Raw genomic sequence first — 22,111 nt, 5'->3', positions numbered from 1 at the left:
ACTGTTTGAGCTGTGCCGAGAATTAAAAAAGTATGAAAGTCAACGGTCCCTTATTCTACAACACTGCAGTGTGTACGCATACACGTTTTGGACTATGATAGACTGCATAATGCCCATTGTCAATTTGTTGTGGCATTCGATATTCCCCAATGGGGCTAGGTTAAGAACCATCAGAAAATTACACAATTACATGGGACAATATTGTAAAATGTCAGTAGCTCTAAATTTCAATGACAACTTCAAACCAACTATAAATTGTAAAAATGCATATAAATATTGAACGCATTTAAATTAGACAACTAAAAGGTGTGCAACATGAAAATATTGTCCCATTTACATTGTGTAATTTATTGACGGTACCTAACTCTGGTTAAAGAACAAAAAAATCTCATGACTGAAACTTAGTCGATTTTATATCGATTGTCTGGGGCCAAGTTAACCTCCCCTTTCATACTTTAGGGAAAGAGGTTCATCTTGTGTGTTAAACTGCGAGTTTTATCAATTCCAGTCCCCTTGCTTAGATGGTACGGGGTCCTCCCCGGGATAATTTATGTAGATGAACTGGGAAGCTCAGTTCTGATTACTTGTAAAAAGGACATTCTACTCCATTGCCATTTTGTGGTACCCTTCCCCAGATCTGTGCCGAATCCTGTCTCGGAGGCCTATGGACAATTCCTTTGACATCCATTTATTTTGTATTTAACCATTATTTTAACTAGGCAAGTCAGTTAAGAACAAATTCCTATTAACAATGACAGCCTAGGAACAGCATGGCTTGGTTTTTGCTCTGACATGCACTGTCAACTGTAGAAACAGCTCAAGGATGATTAATGGAAACAGGATGCACCCGAGCTCAATTTCAAGTCTCATAGCAAAGGGTTTGAGTACTGATGTAAATGCGAAATTTCAGTTTGTTATACATTTGCAATTTTTTTTTTTTTTTTACTGTTTTGCTTTGTCATTATTGTGTGTAGATGGATTAAATTGAGTTTTTTCTCCATCAATTGTAGAATAAGGCAAAATGTGGAAAAAGTCAAGGGACCCAGATTCACAAAGCATTCATAAGACATTTCTTCTTCTATAGACTTAAGAAGAACATTTTGCAAAGTTGGTATTCCTCAAAAAAGTTGTTGAAAAATGTATTGCACTAAGCAAAAAGTTAAGAAATTAGATTCCTGAAAATAAAGTTATTGGAAATGTTCTTAATTCCAAGATAGCAAAACCCTTGTCTTAAATTTAGGGCAGTGAGAGAATAAGCTCATGAAAGCAAATTAACATGTTCTTGCATTTAAAATAATCAATACTGAAACTTTGAGTAAGTTTGTGTGAATTAAACATGTTTTAGCAACAAAGGCCAAAAGTGTTTTCCTGCGATTGCACATAGAACTTTTGTGCATTGACTTGTCAGAATAATTTTCCCTCTATGGCTCTAGCAACTTGAATGCATCTTGAGGGCACAGGAGGCTGCCAAGGGGGGGTGGGGGGGGGGGGGGGTGGCTCATGATAATGGCCGGAATGGCATCAAACACATGGAAACCATATGTTTGCTGTATTTGATACCATTCCACCTATTCCGCTCCAGCCATTACTACGAGCCCATCCTCCCCAATTAAGGTGCCACCAACCTACTGTGCTCGAGTGGAATGTTTATCTTGCAAACAGAACACACAAGCTAACTAGGTAAACTATTATACTATTGGGCTGTCTAAATTTTAATAACATTACAGCAAAAATAGTAGCACTGGAAAGTTACATACTGAGTGATAAAGTATAAGCTTTGAATTACCAGCTACGGTAGGCTACACACCGCTGTTTGAGTTAAGCGCTGTTTTGGTGCACATTATAGACTATTTAATTCGCTTCATCTGAACATCAGTGTCATCAACAATCATGCATGTCAGTTCAGTACACACAGCGTAACAGAAAATAAAATATTAGAGAATACATTTATTTGGGAATACATTTTGTAGAACAGACATGCTTCTGTCTGTATTAGGCTATGTCATCTCCAAACCAGCAGTGACTAGGAACTTTAACTCCTGCTAGCCTCACAGGTAGGCTAACCAAATAAATTCAAACCAACTGCCACGGTCACACACCTGCCGGCTGAAGCTAATTGGCGAAAGAAGTTGGAAAGCTTGCTATCTACTTCAAGGCAACACCTGGTAACACGGTTTCACGTTATCTAGAAAGGTGAGTGACTAATGTTTTGGCAGGGTGGAAGTACAAACGCTTCCCAAAACACACACAAACAAACACACCAAAGCACGCCTCCGAAACCCAAATCTCATTCTGTCGAGAGGAGGAGAATTTAAACCGAGGCTAGATCGGGAAATTCTTTAAAAGAACAAAACAACAAAATCTGACAGTCCACTCTGAACACTATTGGGATAATTTATAGAGTATTACACATTATGGTTCCAACCTGGTTTATGAGTTTAGCCCCTAACAGAGCTGCTATACTGGGGGCGTAGCGTTGGTGTAACGAAAGTAGACCGTCATTGTAGACATTTAGCTGCTACAGAATGTATCCTGGAGAACGCTTGAGCCACTTTATCAAACGCTCTCACGGTACTTTTTTAACTAAAGACGATGTGGACGATTAAACTACGGAAAGCCATTCATTTTGGGTGGAAGATAAGTGAAATTGGGCAGGGAGCGTTGGGCAATGTTTGCGTGAAAAGAGCGGGACCTTAATTTGAGAAAGATTAACTTAATGCAAAAGCTCTTAGCCTGAGTATTTGAAGGCTGATTTCAAGGTTTGGTCCTGCCGTACATACCTACAAATGCTACGGTCACAAGACGCAGGCCTTATTGTCCTTATAATTTCTAAGCAAACAGCTGGAGGCAGGGCTTTCTCCTATTGAGATACATTTTTATGGAATGGTCTACCTATCCACGTGAGAGACGCAGACCCGGTCTCCACCTTTGTCTTTATTGAAGACTCGTCTCGTCCCGTTCCCCTCTCCATTAGGTTCTCTGCCTCTGACCCTATTACGGGGGCTGAGTCACTGGCTTTTTAGTGCTCTTCCCTGCCGTCCCTAGGTGGGTTGAGTCACTGACGTGATCTTCCTGTCAGGTTTGTCGTCTCCTCGGGCGGTGGAGATCTTTGTGGGCTATACTCGACCTTGTCTCAGGATGGTAAGTTGGTGGTTGAAACCCTGACCTGTTCAACGGATTTGCTACCTTGTCCCAGACCTCCTGTTTTCAACTCTCCCTCTCTCTACCGCACCTTCTATTTCGACCTCTGAATGCCCAGCTATGAAAAGTCGTGACATTTACTCTTAATACACTGACCTGTTGCACCCTCTACAACCACTGTCATTATTATCTGACCCTGCGGGTCATCTATGAACGTTTGAACATTTTGGAGAACAATCTGGCCTTAATAATCGCCACCCGGCACAGACAAAAGGGGACTGGCCACCCCTCAGAGCCTGGTTTTTTCCTAGGTTCCTGCCTTTCTAGGGAGTTTTTCCTAGCCACCGTGCTTCTGCATTGCTTGCTATCTGGGGTTTTGGGTAGGGCTTCTGTATAGCACTTTGTGACACCTGCTGATGTATAAAAAGGGCTTAATAAATACATTTGATTGATTGATTACGCAGCACCAATTTAATCTCACTATAGCTTCTAGACCCTAATGGATTGGCTGTTGATGCCTAGCATGCTTGCTAGCACCCAAACGAGGGCAAAGACAGTGTGGCGAGGCAAAAATACAAGTGCTAGTTAATCCCCCCCCCCAGGTGTGAGCTGCACATCAATTTTATTAAACATGCTGCTCACTCGTCCAGTGTAGCAGCTCTGTAAGTACTGCTTCTTGCCAAAATGATGCTCTTGGTTTTTATCTCCCCCCTCAGGTCTACAAGGGCATCTTCCCATGTGCCTCCGCACATCTTGCCAAATGAACATACCTTTACAGTAAAGACAAGGTTCAAATCTCTTCGCGCCACTATTCGGTTTGGGTTTCCTTTTTACTTTGAGACACCCGGATCCCTTATTTACGACGTTAGTGTTGTGTTGGAAATTTCCCTTGTTCCTCAGTTTCTCCAGCAACACTTTCCTCTGTCTTGAAGCTATGTCAAGACTTAAGACATAAGCAATTTCAGCATTTTCCTTCTCGTGCTGTTTCAAGTGGCGGGAGATCTTCGATTGGGGCTCCCCACATACAAAACAGTAATTTACATTGCCTTTACAGGGGCCATTTTTTCTCCCTCTCTTCTTTCTTCCGGAGTTGTTCATGTTGTCAAAGTCCATGGACTTGTCTAATTGGGTGTCCATGACAGCTGCTGCACCTGGTAGCTTCACACATTTTGGGACCATGATGTTGACTGGTGAAGTCAAGAAGTGGTTTTCTTCAAAGTTCAAACAACTTTCTGGTTCAAAACTTCCAAATGCACAACTTTTCTCCACATCACAGGATTCAGTGGTGTTCTGGTGCTGTGGAGAAAGACCAAGAGGAATGTTTGTCACACTGTCTACACATACATTTCCATATACTGAAGTTGTACCTGATACAACGCATTTGAGCCCAACACTGCACCTTTCCATTAATTACCTTCTACTAGTCTGTATTCTGTTTGTACATTGTCCATTGCTGGCAGCACCTATTCACTAAGTCATATTCCGGGTAAAGTAAATGTACTTGATTCTGAGTAATCAGCCTCACTCAGGGCTTGACCGATCAGAAGCATCATTTTTCTTCTCACATTCTGAGTGCAACAAGCAGCCCCCCCCCCCCCTCCACAAATAATGGAAAGAGGTTCATTTTGATGTACCTGGGTACCAGCATTTGATGAGTCAGCAGGTTCATCTTCTATGACGGACTTCTTTACACAAACACTCCGCCTTTTCTGAGCCGAAACAGTCTTGACCTGTGTGTTTGACATATTACATGTTACAGCTTTCATTTGTTACTTTTTCCATGGCACATGCCGATGCTTCTCTGTAGTGGGAACACATTCTCTCACACACACGCTAAGGTACTAAAGAAATAAAACATAAGAGGCACTAAGGATTTTGAGGTGTGTATATATATTTATTTTCATAAACAACTTGATTTAATTTAACTTTTATTTAAGCAGGGAGTCATGCTGATATCATGGTCTCTTTTGCAGCTGAGCCTTGCATGATACCTTGCATGATAACATCAATTACACTATATACACACACATCAATATACATAAAAAGCAAACGAAAGCGTATGTGGTTACCTCATACAACACATAAGCCAAGTTACATAACATTGTTATAACACTAAACCCATCCATCCCCTTACAAAATTTGAAAAGCATTTATCTGAATAGTTCGCTTCAAAAAGTTTGAATATTCATAAAATGTAAATACTAAAGATATGAACTGCCAACACTAACTTCAGAGAACACAGCACAATGGCATCCAGTTACATACTGCATGCAGATTCTCCTAACCACACTGGACACCAGTCAACACGGAATGTTACGTCTTCCTTAACTTCAACACACAAACACGAGGAATTATCATTAATGTAAAAACACTGTCCTAACAGTAGAGGACTCCTGCAATATCTTCACTACCTCTTTGACGTGATTCTATTTCCTGCCAACCGCCGGAGCCAACAACGGGCCCAATTTGTGCTGATTAGGATATGACCGCCATTCTCTGCCAGCATCTCTGGGTTTCTGCGCATCACAATGTCTCGTGTGGCTACCATCAGCATGGATGGGCTAACCTGACCTCCAGCTCTTTTCCTCACCATTACGAAGCGAGTAATCTCCTCATCAAACATGTCTGTTCTGAATGGCCTCAAATGGGGTAGGTCTTCCACTTTCTGGACGCCCATGCTTTCGACCGTCTGTTCGTAGCTGATCCTCATGGACCTCACAGTGTTGGGGCTGATGCGTCTTCCCAATTCCTCAGACATCATGGCTGCGGCCATCTGTGCACCCACCTCCATGCACATCCGCGCAATCTTGGCCCTTTGCTCGGGGGTGTACCTGAGGTAGGTCCCTCTCCTTTGCGGGTGCGGTTGAGTTCTTACTCTTCGGCGCCGGCGCAGATTTCGTAAGTCCACAGAGCTTGACTGCCCAGGTGTAAGCCACTGTGGAGAGAGAGCTATGTTTTTCAATCAGCGTGTTAGAGAAATCAAATAAAAAGTGTGTGTTTGTGCGCATCAATGGTGTGTGTAGGTACCGGAGCTGAGCCATAGAGCCGTGCTATCCGGGATCCCTGGGACACCCTACCCCATTGAAGTGTAACTTTAAAAATGGTTAGGGTTATGGTTAATGTCCACCAATCTGGTTTTAGACCTGGGCATAGCACAGTTTCAGCTGCTACTCTTGTTTTAGATGTGTTAAATTGCTTAGATCATAAAAATCACTGTGCTGCCTTATTTATAGACTGTTCGAAGGCCTTTGACAGTGTTGCCCATCGCAATTTAATTCAAAGGTCAACTAAAATAGGCCTGTACTAGGCTTCTTGCAAGTGGTTTGAGAATTGTCAGACAGAACATTGTAATTTCTGATGGTGTTAAGTCTAAGTTCCTGGATATTAATGAAGGTGTACTACAGGGTTCGGTACTGGGACATGTTCTCTTTACATAAATAATATTGGTCTGTTAACTTGTAATATTAATCTATGCAGACTATAATGTAATGTATGTTATTGCCCCAACTGTAGACCAGGTGTTGTTAGAGCTGCAATCTGACTTTGTTGCCTCACAAAATGCCCTGGTTGGCCAAGATTAAATATGTTGTTCTCTAATTCTCGCAAAAACAAAAAAATCAGATGGACTACATATAGTGTACAAAACATTAGGAATACCTTAATATTGAGTTGCACCCGCCCACCCCCTTTTCCCTAGGAACAGCCTCAATTTGTCAGGGCATGGGCTCTACAAGGTCTCGAAGGTGTTCCACAACGATGCTGGCCCATGTTGACTCCAATACTTCCCACAGTTGTCAAGTTGGTTGGATGTCCTTTGGGTGGTGGACCATTCTTGATACACACGGGAAACTGTTGAGCATGAAAAACCCAGCAGCGTTGCAATTCTTGACACACAAACGGGTGTGCCTGGCACCTACTACCATGCCCCGTTCAAAGGCACTTCAATCTTTTGTCTTGCCCATTCACCCTCAATGGCACATATACACAATCCATGTCTCAATTGTCTGAAGGCTTAAAATCGTTCTTTAACCTGTCTCCTCCCCTTCATCTACACTGATTGAAGTGGATTTAACCGGTGACATCAAATGATCATAGCTTTCACCTGGATTCACCTGGTCAGTCTGTCATGGAACGAGCAGGTGGTCTTAATGTTTTGTACACTCAATTTATTTATTAAATGGTTCTCCTATTGATCGGGTTCCCACCTATAAAAATCTGGGCTTTTGGATTGACTAGGATTTTAAAGTTTAAAAAACCAATGAGCTAGTTAAAAAGCTAACAATTAAAGTGGGCTTTTAAAAATAATAATAATAATAGAAATAGGTCTTGCCTTTCCCTAAACAGCAGGAAGCAGATTGTACAGCTAACTTTTTATTAAAGAATAATAAGAAAATTAGGGTAGGGACGTCCCAAGGATCCCGGATAGCACTGCCCCTGAGCCATAGGGCAGACAGAGCATCCTCCATCCCACTATCAGATTAGGGGTGTGGGCAATTTATGCTTTTTGACCCCCCCCCCCCCCCCCCCCACACTTTCTAATCTGAAATCACCATCACCCAACTTCTCATTTTTACTGATAAAAAAATAGTGAGCTCGTCCTGACAATATTTATCTTTAGAAATTAGCCTGGCATTAGCCAATTAATATAACGAAGCTTTGGATTTTACGGGGTCTCAAAATCGAATGGTTATACCATTTGGAATTTTATGCTTTGACCAATGAATTATACCATGCTCAGCTCCAGAAAATGTTGCCGTCTTAACCTGTTCCGGTAAAAATGATTGTTTAACGAAAAACTACCAATACTATTTCTTATGGCGAACCTGAGTAATCTAAATAGAATTTGACTGAAAGCCCCAATCTGCAGTTGGATGTGAGTTGTGTCCACGCCCCTAGGCTACACAACTCCGGTAAAACACAATTTTCTACAGTGCATTTGGTAACAATTAGTTTATTGACAAGCAAATTACATTGCTTGTCACTAAACTAATAAAGTCTGATTTATGACATTGTGAAAGACATTTTATAAGCATCTGAATGTTAAAGATGCCACGCAGATGTATGAATAGCCTATTGGAACAGCGATAGGCCTACCTCTCGTTGGCTCGAGCAGCTGTCTCCCGAACTGTGCGCACAGTTGTTATCTGACAGTCATACAGTTACAAGCATAAAAGTTCATAGGCTACTGAACCGAAGGAGGGGAAGCATCAATTCAGTCACAATAAATAAGATATTTTCAGAATATAACAATGACTAAAAAAACATTAGTGAACCGGTGATTCACAATGTTCAATCGGTTTGGCTCCTCTTAAAACATTTGAACCGGGGGACATGTACATTTTAAGTGAATTATTACATCACTACTGTTCTTGCCATCATACTCCTGCCTCAAAGTTCACTTCTGTCAACTCTGAGTTTGCGTTACATCCTTTCGTTTTCTTTCCCATTCATTGTCAAAGGCTCTGAGTCTGTTGTGATTGGAATGTGAACTCAGTCAAGTGAAGTAGCCAGAGAAGGTATGAGACTTATCTACTTAAAAGGGATATTTTACTCAAAAGAACCATGCAGTATTGTTTCATTAGTCCACTGTTGAAATGGTCCCCAAATGTTTTTGCATGCCAGAAGTAAAGTTAATATCTAAAAGTTATCATATGATGCACTTGCGTCATCACATTTTGCACTAAAGACATAGAGAAACATTTTCTAATCTAATTCTGTGGCTGTAGGTCTCAATCGGACACTCCCAACCATGTCAACAGCTTCTGTATGTAAAGCCTACATGTCTTTACCCGATAAGGACCTCTGCCTTAGAAAGAGAACTGACCTGTCGATGGGTCACCGATGGTCCTGCAGAGTCCTCCTTGACAGCATCTCTGTCTCGCCACAGGCTTTGGCTCCACTCCTTGCCATACACCATGTCCACTTTGGGACACGGCTGCTCACCTGCAAACAGAGACACAAGCTTTGTAAGTGAGGTGTATGACAGTTTGAAGGACATTATTTCAAATCATCGACAATGGGACCTGATACAATCTGATGTAACAACACTTTCGACATGAGGCAAACGTGAATTGCTACCTTCTGTTGAAATTCCAGCCTGTGGGTCCTTCTTCCTGTGTGTGCCTTCATGCCCCGCTTCGTTCTTAATGACAACGATTTGAATCCCATCCCTCTCCATGGCTGCTGTAGTCTGAATCAAGTACAGTGGAATGAAGTCCCACATGTTTGCATACAGACCATGAAAGAATATGCACATGGGATGCAAATTATGCATCTATGTAGTCCAAGATTTTACTCCTGGGCTAGATGTAACGTTACTCTTATAAACGTGAATTTCTGGCGGCCTTCTTCCGTTACACACAGGTGTTCAGAGAACGCTAGACAGCTCATCCGCACAGGCGGTTGCTCGGTCTTTCATAAACACACGCTGTAATATGGCGATAGCCCTATAAACAGGTGTATCAATTGAACCTTTTTGTTTATTGGATATTATTTCTAGCTGGTATGAAAAATAAGGTCATTATGCTTCTAAAACCGTACAGTACCGCAAGCAATGCGTCTTAATGTTCAGATTGAGTGTCCGGGGCTCTTAAACTCTTAACAGTCCGACTTATGTGTAATAGAACAGAATAATTATCAAGGGCTGGCATCTAACTAGCTAAATATATTAGGTGACAGACTGCTGTTATGACATTAGCTTGGTAGCAATATAGGTTAGACAGCTAGCTACTTGTACCTCGTCCATGGTATGAGCAGATTGTTGCAACCATGATGATGCATTGTCCTCCTCTGAAGAATTAGGAGGACCAGCAGCATCTCCATCTATTTTGGGGCTGACGCATCCACCTGGGCCACAAACAGAAGAAACACCATTAGCAAGCGAACGTCAACTAGCTAGATGCTGTCTCTTGCTTATCCATATGCACTGTCCAGTTTGTAACGCCTCCATCATTGCAAGCGAATAAACTAACGTTAGCAAATTGCCCTACCTTTACCGCGAGCTGGAGTTCCAACACAACGATAACACATGGAACATGGTCGATTTCCCGCTGTCCACAGTTCTGCTTCCAAACTCTGCAACTTGTTTTTGTTAGACTCGTTCTCAATTTTCAGTGCTTCGTTCTCAAATTTACTCTTGGACACCTCCAGACGAAGTTCAACGGCGCTATCCTCCACAATTCGCAGTAGTTCCACGACCGCAATTTTAACAAGCGAGTTCAAAACAGAGGTTAGCTGAGTTTGTAAATAGTCACAATTCGCCATGGTTGTCTCTTTCTTTATACAATGGCAAGTATGTGAACGTGCTAAGTAGTTTGAAGGTGATAGTGCTAGCTAGCACCTATGTGAAGCTAGCCACAATAGGGGAATTTGCTGTTCGTTTTTAAAAATAAAAGTCCCTCATTGAGGGACAACTCAATACTACAAAGGTGTTCTTAGTGTTTTGTACACAACAATATAAACGCAACATGTAAAGTGTTGGTTTCATGAGCTGAAATACAATATCCTAGAAATATTACATATGCACAAAAGGCTTATTTCTCTAAAATGTTGCACACATGTGTTTACATCCCTGTTTAGTGAGCAAGATAATTGCCTTTTGCCAAGATAATCCACCCCCCTGACAAGTGTGGCACAACAAGAAGCTGATTAAACAGCATCATTGTTACAGGTGCACCTGGGGACAAAAAAAAGGCCACTCTAAAATGTGCAGTTTTGTCACACAACATAATGCCATGTGTGTCTCAAGTTTTGAGGGATCATGCAATTGGCATGCCGAGTGCAGGAATGTCCAACAAAGCTGTTGCCAGATAATTTAATGTTAGCATAAGCCACCTCCAATATTGTTTTAGAGAATTTGGCAGTACATCTGACCGGCCTCACAACCGCTGACCATGTGTAACCACGTCTGGACCTCCACATCTGGCTTCTTCACCTGCGGGATCATCTGAGACCAGCCACCCAGGCAGCTGATGAAACTGAGTATTTCTGTAGGTAATAAATACTTTTTGTGGGAAAAACTAATTATGATTGGCTGGGCCTGGCTCTTCAGTGGGTGGGACTATGCCCTCCCAGGTCCACCCATGGCTGAGCCCCTGCCCAGTCATGTGAAATCCATATATTAGGGCCTAATGACATTATTTAAATTTACTGATTTCCATCTATGAACTTGTTGCATGTTGCTTTTACATTTTTGTTCAGTATATATTAAATTAAATGAATACAACATTCTAATATTATTAATGCCTTTCTCTCCTTGCAGGGGATTAGACAGATGAACTGCAGCCCCCAGTTGCCCAAGCCTCAAAACCAGAACCGTGGGGAGACAATACTTGTAATTGTAAGAAATATTAACTTATTGGCTTTCCTGTATCTGTGCATGAGTCTTTAGAACACAGTCCATTGTACAAAATAAGTCATCCCCAAGTGGGGTACATAACAAGGGGAGGAACCTCAAAAGCTTGTTTAGTACATGAGGGAAAATGTAGTCTTGACAACCACCGGTTGTTGTTGTTTTTACACAGGACAGGAGTTTACAGGTATTTGTTCCAGCCCTTCACTAACACCTCAATCAACTAATTGTGAACTCAATTGTAGACCATGAATAGTTGAACAAGGTGTATATACTGAACAAAAATATTAACACAACATACAACAAGTTCAAAGATTTTACTGAGTTACAGTTTATAGGAGGAAACTAGTGGAAGCAGAGAGAACAGTCTATGACTTGAGTGGCTGGAATCTTTAATGATTTTCTGGAACTTCCTTTCACACCGCCTGAAATAGAGGTCTTGGATGGCAGGGTGCTCAGCCCCAGTGATGTACTGGGCTTTCTGCACCACCCTTTGTAGCGCCATGCGATCGAGAGCGGTGCTGTTGCCATACCAAGTGTACGTGATTTGTACACGAGAAACCTGAACCGCTCAACCAGCTCCACTGCAGCCCCATCAGTGTGGATGGGGGCGTGCTGGGCCCTCCGTTTCCTGTAGTCCACGATCAGCTCCTTGTTCTTACTGACATTGAGAGGTTGTTGTCCTGGAACCACACTGCCAGGTCACTGACCTCCTCCCTGTAGGCTGTCCCATTGCCTCCGGTGATCAGGCTTACCATGTTGTTTTTAGCAAACTTAATGATGGTGTTGGAGTTGTGAGTGGTCATGCAGTTGTGGGTGAACAGGAGCTATAGGAGGACACAAAGCACACATCCCATGTTGAGGGTCAGAGTGGCGGAGGTGATGTTGCCTACCCTCACTACCTGGAGTCAGCTGTCAGGAAGTCCAGGACCCAGTTGCAGAGGGAGGTGTTCAGTACCAGGGTCCTAAGCTTGGTTTTGAGCTTGGAGGGGACAATAGTTTTGGACGCTGTGCTGTAGTCAATGAACAGCATTCTCACATAAGAGGGATACCTATCTTAGTGGGTGAGGGCAGTGTGGAGTGCAATTGAGATTGTCCTATGGATCTGTTGGAGCAGTATGCATATTGGAGTCTAGGGTGTCTGGGATGATGGAGTCAATGTGTGCCATATCCAGCCTTTCAAAGCACTTCATGATTACAGATTTGAGTGCTACAGGGAGGTTTTTGGGAACAGGAATGGTGCTGGTCAGTTTAACACGTGGAGATTACAGACTGGAACAAGGAAAGTTTGAAAATAACCATGAATATCCCTGCCAGCTGTTCTGCGTGTGCTCTGAGAACGCGCTCTGGAATACCGTCTGTCCTTGCGAGTGTTGACCTGATTAAAGTCCTTACTGTTGTTGGCCTTGGAGAGCGAGATGACCCAGTCCTCTAGGTCGGTGGGGGCCCTCACGCGCATCGACCCATTTTTAACCTATTGTCGATGAAACCCTCTTGGGCAAACACGTGGGGGCCGTGTGGGGTACACAAACAAAGATTGCATTCCTAAGGACAAATGGATTTTCGAACGTTAGGTCGACGCGATGAAAAATATACTTCATGAACCATTCTACAGCATGGACTGTCAATCATAGTATGCATGTGTTCAGATGATTTTCCAGAGTTTCATTGATCTCCATATATTTCTGTAAACACAAGTGTATATACTTACTATATCAGAAGTTCTATAAGGATACTTGGGAGATCTGGAAAAAAAAGCACGCATGAAACATATTTTATAGTTTGCTTTGTAAACTACCAATAAGTGGTAATATTTATAAAAAATGACAAGTGTTCATGTCTCGCCATTCTCCAAAGTTCTGGTTTTGAAGCTTGGGCATCTGGGGGCTGTAGTTCATCTTTCTAATACCCTTCAAGGAGAGAAAGGCAATAATAGTACAATAGTGTAGTCATTTAATGTAATATATTATTGTTTTATATGCATGCAAATAATTAAATTGGACATGTTATCCTTTACAATATGCCAGTGATTGTTTTGTATCCAATGCATTTAGCTTACATTAGGATGAAGTAGCTTAGGCCTTCTAATCGAGTTATATTGCATCATATCGCCTAGCAATATTAGTTATCAATGCATGAGTTGAATATAAACCAAGCTATCTTGACCATCAGTCATTTAATAATATGAATGGGTGTTATAGTAGTATGATTGTATGCAATGCAAGCCTGATCATTAGAAATTAAATACCAGAAGTCCTAATGCATGCAATATAAACTTTACAGTAAAACACGACAAGTCTGGCTATTTATCATTCTTCAACAGTAAGCAAAATAGCTTATCTATTTGTTAAATGTTTAGCTTCAGCCTCTGTAACATGCATGCAACTGCAAGCAATACCTGTCATACGTTCACAACATTGTAGCAGGAGGCCAACCAATATGCAAGTAAAGGACCCCACATAAAATAATTATTCTGGTCTGTGTCAACTTAATACACTAACAGGTACTGAGAAGATCGATTCTGTTACTTGTTTACTTGTTATTCGTGTTAAATATTTCCATTCCTCCCTTCTATCTTGGGACTGCAAGGCCTGGCACACTTCAGAATCATTTTGGTAGCTCATGTTGACCAGCAGTGTGTGCCACAGAAAGTATTTGACTCTAACCACAAAATTAAGTAAATTAGAAGGGTAAGGTCACTGGGAAGCCAAGCCCGGGGGAGAAAAAATTCCATTTTACAACCTAAAAAAAGCCACATTACAACCTATGTGTTGTTATAATTCCGTTGTTTGCTTTATAACTTGTTAGTTCATATGCCTTGTCACTGTGATAGGCCAAGCAAATAAGAAGAAACAGTGACAGAATAAATTCAACCACATCTTTGTTTCACCACAAAATCTGAGCAAAATCTGTCCGGTGAAGTCCACAAAGCATATTGCATGTAACAAACAGTTGCATGGTCAAGCAAGTTAAAACCAGTTAAATGTAACTAAATGTAATGTCATCTCCAAAATAAATTATTTATCATGAGAGGGCCCTAAACAAAAATAATTTCGTATGTATTTCCTATTCAACAAAACTGTAGGAATAAGGCTTGAAATTACTTATATGCTTTCGAAATATAGTATAATCAAATTATAATACGACTAACTATATGATTTCACCTTCCTTATGACTGTAAAATTCATATTTGTATGATTAGTGTTGGAGATTTTCTAAAGGTCTATTTGAATGAAAATGTCTGCCCCCATCACTGTGAATGTCTCACAGAGATCTAGCTTGGCTTCCTGAACTCATTAGGAACTCACCTTTCGTCTCATATTAATAAACTCAGCAAAAAAAGAAAGTCCTCTCACTGTCAACTGTTTATTTTCAGCAAACTTAACATGTGTAAATATTTGTATGAACATAACAAGATTCAACAACTGAGACATTAACTGAACAAGTTCCACAGACATGTGACTAACATAAATGTAATAATATGTCGCTGAACAAGGGCGGGGGTCAAAATCAAAAGTAACCGTCAGTATCTGGTGTGGCCACCAGCTGCATTAAGTACCTCAGTGCTTCTCCTCCTCATGGACTGCACCAGATTTGTCAGTTCTTACTGTGAGATGTTACCCTACTCTTCCACCAAGGCACCTGCAAGATCCCGGACATTTCTGGGGGGAATGGCCCTAGCCCTCACCCACCGATCCAACAGATCCCAGACGTGCTCAATGGGATTGAGATCCGGGCTCTTCGCTGGCCATGGCAGAACACTGACATTCCTGTCTTGCAGGAAATCACGCACAGAATGAGCAGTATGGCTGGTGTCATTGTCATGCTGGAGGATCATGTCAGGATGAGCCTGCTGGAAGGGTACCACATGAGGGAGGAGGATGTCTTTCCCGTAACGCATAGCATTGAGATTGCCTGCAATGACAACAAGCTCAGTCCGATGATGCTGTGACACTCCGCCCCAGACCATGACGGACCCTCCACCTCAGATGTACCGATCCTGTGCAGGTGTTGTTACACGTGGTCTGCCACTGCGAGGACGATCAGCTGTCTGTCCTGTCTCCCTGTATCGCTGTCTTAGGCGTCTCACAGTACAGACATTGCAATTTATTGCCCTTGCCACATCTGCATGCCTCCTTGCAGCATGCTTAAGGCACGTTCACACAGATGAGCAGGGACCCTGGGCATCTTTCTTTTGGTGTTTTTCAGAGTCAGTAGAAAGGCCTCTAGTGTCCTAAGTTTTCATAACTGTGACCTTAATTGCCTACCGTCTGTAAGCTGTTAGTGTCTTAATGATTGTTCCACAGGTACATGTTCATTAATTCTTTATGGTTCATTGAACAAACATGGGAAACAGTATTTAAACCCTTTACAATGAAGATCTGTGAAGTTATTTTGATTTTTACAAATTATCTTTGAAAGACAGTGTCCTGAAAAAGTAAATTTCTTTGAGTTTGTCCATGTATGACAAACAAAAGTGTTTTTTGTTTAAAATCTATGAATTATTTTAGATGAATGGCTATAAATTGTTCCCTGAATGTGCTACCATGATGAAACCACTCTTTCCTGATGCGCTACGATTTAACGATTGCAGGCATGTGCTTTGTCAGTGGCTGTGATGTAGGGTTCAGCCAGAAGTTGACGGACAATTGGATGAGCGAATTAAATGGGAAGAGGGACATTCCAGCTTCAAGTGTTTCAGATTTCACATCCTACATCACACTGGCTCAGAAAATATACTCTGTGTGGGAACCAGGGCTCAATACAGTGCCCACAGATCGATTTATAAGCGAAAATGTAAGTCAGAACCGGTACCAGAACCTCACAGGTCCCCTAAACAAGGTACTTTACATCTAAGAGATAATAATTAATGTTTGATTAACTATTGATTTAGAACCACGGAGAGTTACCACAACCAGCAAAGAAAATAGGAGGTCCGTTCACTATTCCAGCTCCATTTCAATTTCAACGTCATCAAATCACCTACGCTTAGTCTAATACAGTGACAACTAAAAGATACCAAAAACGATTTAGTCCAATCAACGTAAGCTAAATGTGATGTGGCTGTCCATGGTACTGATTTATGTGCAAGTAGAAAAAACATGTTGACTCACCCTACTTGTAGAAAAATGCATGCACAAATGCCAATGCCATCCTCCTCTCTTTCATGTTGCCAAAACAGTCTATGACTCTGTCATACAATATACACTATTCGTTTTTGTTGTCCTAGGCTACCTGGATAAAGCTGGTTGCTTGCTAGCCTAACTTCCTTTCATGGGCAACAATGAGCTAGCTAGTTAACATTAGCTTACTTGCTACATCTAGCTACATATTGAACTTCCATCCTCTCAGGCCAGGGGCACAGTGTATGAAATGATGGTTGGATAAGGAATCACGATTATAAGTCCAAATTCATATCTTCATCCATGGCTGATTTAGGAAAGGGTCAATTTTAGCTAGCTAGGCACCAGAGGACAACAACACAACAAGATGCAACAATTCAAGTTTTTCAATCAATGACGTTTGGCTTTTGATGTTATATGATTGGTGTGAAGCCAAATCCAAACTGTCCTCCCTTGACACTTTTTGTTGTTGTTGATGCACCAGGACCATTCACAGTTAAGCTCGCTCAGTTTAGCTCAACGCTGGTTGGCTATTATTATTTTATTTGTTTTAATTATCAAGGGAGGCCAAATGCTTACTGGCTTCCCTTGCATTCAATGCTACGGGCGGCAAACATGTCATACTCTTTTTGACAAGACAGCATCAGCTAAATGGGCAACACATACTGAGACAGGGGGGCGCTGTTTCACTCACTCGGATGCTTTCTCTGGTGAGATGCATTCAGCCTCTTGTGAATTGAAGAAAAATTATGAAACAGAGCGATGAAAGAAATTATTTCATTTTTTCCTTACTACATCTTTGGGGAAGCCAGGCTTCCATCAATACACGCCACTGGGGTATTGAACAAGTGATCGACAATGGGACAGGTCAGGAAGCTAGAGCATGAAATGAAGCAATAGACAATGTGATCAATCTGTGCATAATAGCAAACAACATCAACCTGTGCATAATAGCAAATGACATCAACCTGTGCATGGTGAATAGCAAACGACAAAACAATAGACATCAGCAATACAATACAGTATTGGCACATATGGAACCCCATAGAACAACCTAGATTAACCTAATGATAATGAGCCAGCTGTGTATTTTACACATTAAAATCAGCCCAAGATTGGCCAGCCATGACAAAAAACAAATCAGGTCGATCTCTTGGCCTGACAAATTAAATATTTGTTACGGCCAGTATCTTAGTAAAATCATGTTGTTATAGGTTTATATTACCCCAAGTATGCATTGTCTTCAAACAATTTTCAAACCCACCTTGGTCGCAATCAATCAAAATGTTTGCTTTTTATACTTGGGTTTTGGACTGATTCATGGCCCATATAGCCCATCTCTCCAAATTGTAATTTGTGAGAAAATACAAGTAATTACTACTTGGCCTTTGTCTTATTAGAAGTCATACTCGGTGACACGCAGAGAACACAATTCTGAATAATGACAAATTGCAACAGAAATAATGTTTTAATCAGTATTTATTTAAAGAAACAATTTGTGTAATCTCTACTCATTTGTGTTCTGTGGGTGTCACTGAGTAGACTGATAGCCCATTTCATGTATCCACAATACATTGGTAAGGCTGTAAAGTGCAATGTGAATGTAAATACTCACGATAGTCTGACGGGAGGTTATTTCCCACAGTCAAAGTCCCGCAATAACACAAATATTAGCATCGTAGTTCTTATCTCTTCACAGTTGTCTACTGTGGATGTTACTAAGTAAACCTATAGCCCATTTTATTGATCCACAATCCATAGGTAAGGCTTTACAGTGCAATATAAAGGTCAATACGCACAATAGGCTGAATGGGGAGGTGATTTGCGCTCATATTTGTATAATCTCTTCACAGTTGTCTGCTGTGGGTGTCACTGAGTAGACTGATACTCAATTTTATTGATCCACATTCAATAGGTAAGGCTGTACAGTGAAATATAAGTATGACCCCAATTCTGAAGTATAATACATCCACAGTGCAATTTCAACTGATGTGACTTTTTTTTGTCAAAGTAACTAATTATTGTATTTGTTGAAATTATATAACAACATTCCAACCATGTTTAGCATTGTCTGGTCCAAATATGTCATGATTCCACTTGTTTGTATCTATTTGCATCACTTTCAATTACTTTTATTTTGAAGGGGAACCGCAAATTCCATTCTTGTGGCCAGCCTCACATAGGTCTAGCTAGCTACTGTCCTTTGGATGTCGATAGTTACCCCAGCCACAAAGTGGCTATATCGTACAAATTCATAACAAAACAAAAAAAATGCTTTTGGTTTATTTAAAGTTAGGGTTATACATAAGGTTAGCAGTGTGTTTAGGGGTAGGTTTACAATCTGATTTTAGGAAGATACATTAGCGGGATTAAGCCATAATTACGTCTTTGTGGCTGTGGTAATTAGGGACGACCCTGTCAAACAGTACAGACCAAAACTGCTTCTCCAATAGAAATCCCCGATCACACTTGTAGGCGATATCATGGCGACGTTGGCAAGCAAAGCCCATGCGTAAAAACACGTCATCGGGTCTAACGGTGGTCTGGCGCCGAACTGCCCATGTGCTGGCAGTCAAATCAAAGACACTCCTATAAAAGTTGTTTTGACGAAAGTTATAACGTGTCAGTTTGGCGCTTTCACGAGGTTTTAGTAACATGTTCAACTACTTAAGACATTGTCTCGAATCTAGGTTGTGCCTTTTAGATTTCGAGAAAATCAGCAATCATTTTACACTTCTTTCATTGACTTCTCAAACACCAAACCCTGGCCTGGTCCGTTTCAGAAGCGTTCCCGAAAGTCTTGCGATGTAGCGCCTATGGGTTAAGAAACTCTGTGACCCTGTACAGTCTTGGCCAAAAGTTTAGAGAATGACACAAATATAAATTTTCACAAAGTCTGCTGCCTCAGTTTGTATGATGGCAATTTGTATATACTCCAGAATGTTATGAAGAGTGATTAAATGAATTGCAATGTCCCTCTTTGCAATGCAAATAACTGAATCCCCTAAAAACATTTCCACTGCATTTCAGCCCTGCCACAAAAGGACCAGCTGACATCATGTCAGTGATTCTCTCGTTAACACAGGTGTAAGTGTTGACGAGGACAAGGCTGGAAATCACTCTGTCATGCTGATTGAGTTTGAATAACAGACTGGAAGCTTCAAAAGGGTGGTGCTTGGAATCATTGTTCTTCCTCTGTCAACCAGAGCAGAAAACTGAAGCAGACAACTGGAAATTAATATTTGTGTCATTCTCAAAACTTTTGGCCACGACTGTACTCCTCCTCCCTCGTCCTCCTTCTTCTTCGGTGAGGTTCTACAGTGGACTATAGCCTATAATGTTACATTGTCGCCACCTACTGCGTGGGGTGAAGACTGAGAGGGAAATTGCTAAATGTTTTTTTTTTAAATGTATTTAACCTTTATTTAACTAGGCAAGTCAGTTAAGAACAAATACTTATTTACAATAACTACACCGGCCAAACCCTAACCTGGAAAACGCTGGGGCAATTGTGCGCCGTCCTATGAGGCTCCCAATCACGGCCGGTTGTGATACAGCCAGGGTCTGTAGTGAAGCCTCTAGCACTGAGATGCAGTGCCTTAGACCGCTGCACCATTCGGTAGCCCAAATAGGGGGAAGAGTGAAGAACACTCATTTTCACCTGCACAATAAACACGACAAAATATATCCCTCAACTTTTTTACATTTTTATAAAAAAAAAAAAAAAAACCTTTCATGATGAAAACATGTTTTGTTTTTCAGTAGGCACATTGTGAAACTGTCTGGTAATGCCTATGTATGAATCAAATGGGTTGAGCCTGGTCACTCCCACCGGTGCGCATTTGCAGTTTATTGCAGTTTTACACTTTAGCCGTGTGGGTTGCTATGGTTTCAGAGCATCAGCGCTGACTCTTTCTCAATTCCAAATGCATATTCTCTCTACTTCATGACTGCTTAAAAGCCCAGTGCAGTTAACATTCTGATTTGGAGTTTCATGTCATTTTTGCACACACACAAAAAAAAAACACTGTAAAAGTGAAAAATGTGATCTGTATGTCACAACACAAAGTAACTACCCACTGGGTACACCATATCATTTCAACGTGGAAATGTGGGTAATATCTGGTTGAGATGTTGATCATTGAAATTTCAACCTTTATTCACCCACTTAAAAAGACAGCCAGAAGTTTGTTGAATTCCCATTGTATTATCACTATCCTTTCAACCATCTAAAAGTACAGCTAAAACTTCAGATATTTTGTACATATACAACAACCTTAATGTGTCAGGGGCGCAACTTTCACTGGGGAGCCGGGGGACATGTCTGAAATTGAATTGTTGTCCCTCCCAGTTTTATAATTGTAATGTGATTCAAAATGAGGTAACGGTGTGCTTTAGGACTATGTGAACGCCTTTGAGCAGTCGGGTAGGCTGTCTTTCCAGTGTCTGTGTTCTTTTGCCCGTCTTAATCTTTCCTTTTTATTGGCCAGTATTAGATATGTCTTTTTCTTTGCAACTCTGCCTAGAAGATCAGCATCCCGGTGTCGCATCTTCACTGTTGATGTTGAGACTGGTGTTTTGCGGGTACTATTTAATGAAGCTGCCCATTGTGGACTTGCTGTCTGTTTCTCAAACTAGACACTCTAATGTACTTGTCCTCTTGCTCAATTGTGCACCGGGGCCTCCCACTCCTTTTTCTATTCTGTTTAGAGCCAGTTTGCACTGTTCTGTGAAGGGAGTAGTACACAGCATTGTACGAGATCTTCAGTTTCTTGTCAATTTCTCACATGGAATAGCCTTAATTTCTCAGAACAAGAATAGACTGACGAGTTTCAGAAGGAAGTTCTTTGTTTCTGGCCATTTTGAGCCTGTAATCGAACCCACAATTGCTGATCCTCCAGATACTCAACTAGTCTAAAGAAGGACAGTTTTATTGCTTCTTTAATCAGGACAAACCGTTTTCAGCTGTGCTAACATAATTGAAAAAGGGTTTTCTAATGATCAATTAGCATGCTAAAATGATAAACTTGGATTAACTAACACAACGTGCCATTGGAACACAGGAATGTAGGTTTGTTATAATGGGCCTCTGTACGCCTATGTAGATAGTCCATAAAAATGCTGCAGTTTCCAGCTACAATAGTCATTTACAACATTAACAATGTCTATGGTGTATTTCTGATCAATTTGATGTTATTTTAATAGGCAATTTTTGAAATTTTCTTTCAAAAACAAGGACATTTCTAGGTGACCCAAAACTTTTGAACAGCAGTGTATAAATGGGGGATTGGAAATGATGCAGACAATTACATTGATGGAAGCCACAATATCTCTGCAATATTAAAGCTGATCTACCCCCAATTTTTTATTTGATGGCCCCCCCCCATTTCTAAAACCGAAGTTGTGCCCCTGTAATGTGTTATCACTGTGCTTCGTCTGATAGCACAACTAAATTACCTGCGGTTTCATTAAAAGTACATGGTGCAAGTGATCAATG

At 41.2% G+C, this 22,111-nt stretch overlaps 1 protein-coding gene across 2 annotated transcripts; it reads right to left on the bottom strand.

Moving 5' to 3' along the window:
- Positions 1-1,932: 1,932 nt before the first annotated feature.
- Positions 1,933-10,819, bottom strand: LOC110531830. 2 transcript variants are annotated; one of them, XM_021615273.2, is made up of 6 exons: positions 10,131-10,819; positions 9,878-9,987; positions 9,220-9,331; positions 8,966-9,084; positions 4,776-4,871; positions 1,933-4,437 (listed from the first exon to the last, which is right to left on the bottom strand). In XM_021615273.2, exons 1-6 carry the CDS (start codon positions 10,402-10,404, stop codon positions 3,727-3,729), a joined length of 1,422 nt encoding a protein of 473 aa, XP_021470948.2. In that variant the 5' UTR covers positions 10,405-10,819; the 3' UTR covers positions 1,933-3,726. The 2 variants fall into 2 exon arrangements, with proteins under 2 accessions (XP_021470948.2, XP_021470949.1); XM_021615274.2 differs by lacking the exons at positions 1,933-4,437; positions 4,776-4,871 and adding an exon at positions 4,998-6,076 and having other exon boundaries at positions 10,131-10,777.
- Between the last annotated feature and the right edge of the window lie 11,292 nt (positions 10,820-22,111).

Source organism: Oncorhynchus mykiss, chromosome 9, assembly GCF_013265735.2.
Source record: "Oncorhynchus mykiss isolate Arlee chromosome 9, USDA_OmykA_1.1, whole genome shotgun sequence".
NCBI lineage: Eukaryota > Metazoa > Chordata > Actinopteri > Salmoniformes > Salmonidae > Oncorhynchus > Oncorhynchus mykiss.
This window is presented reverse-complemented; position numbering and strand designations above follow the sequence as displayed.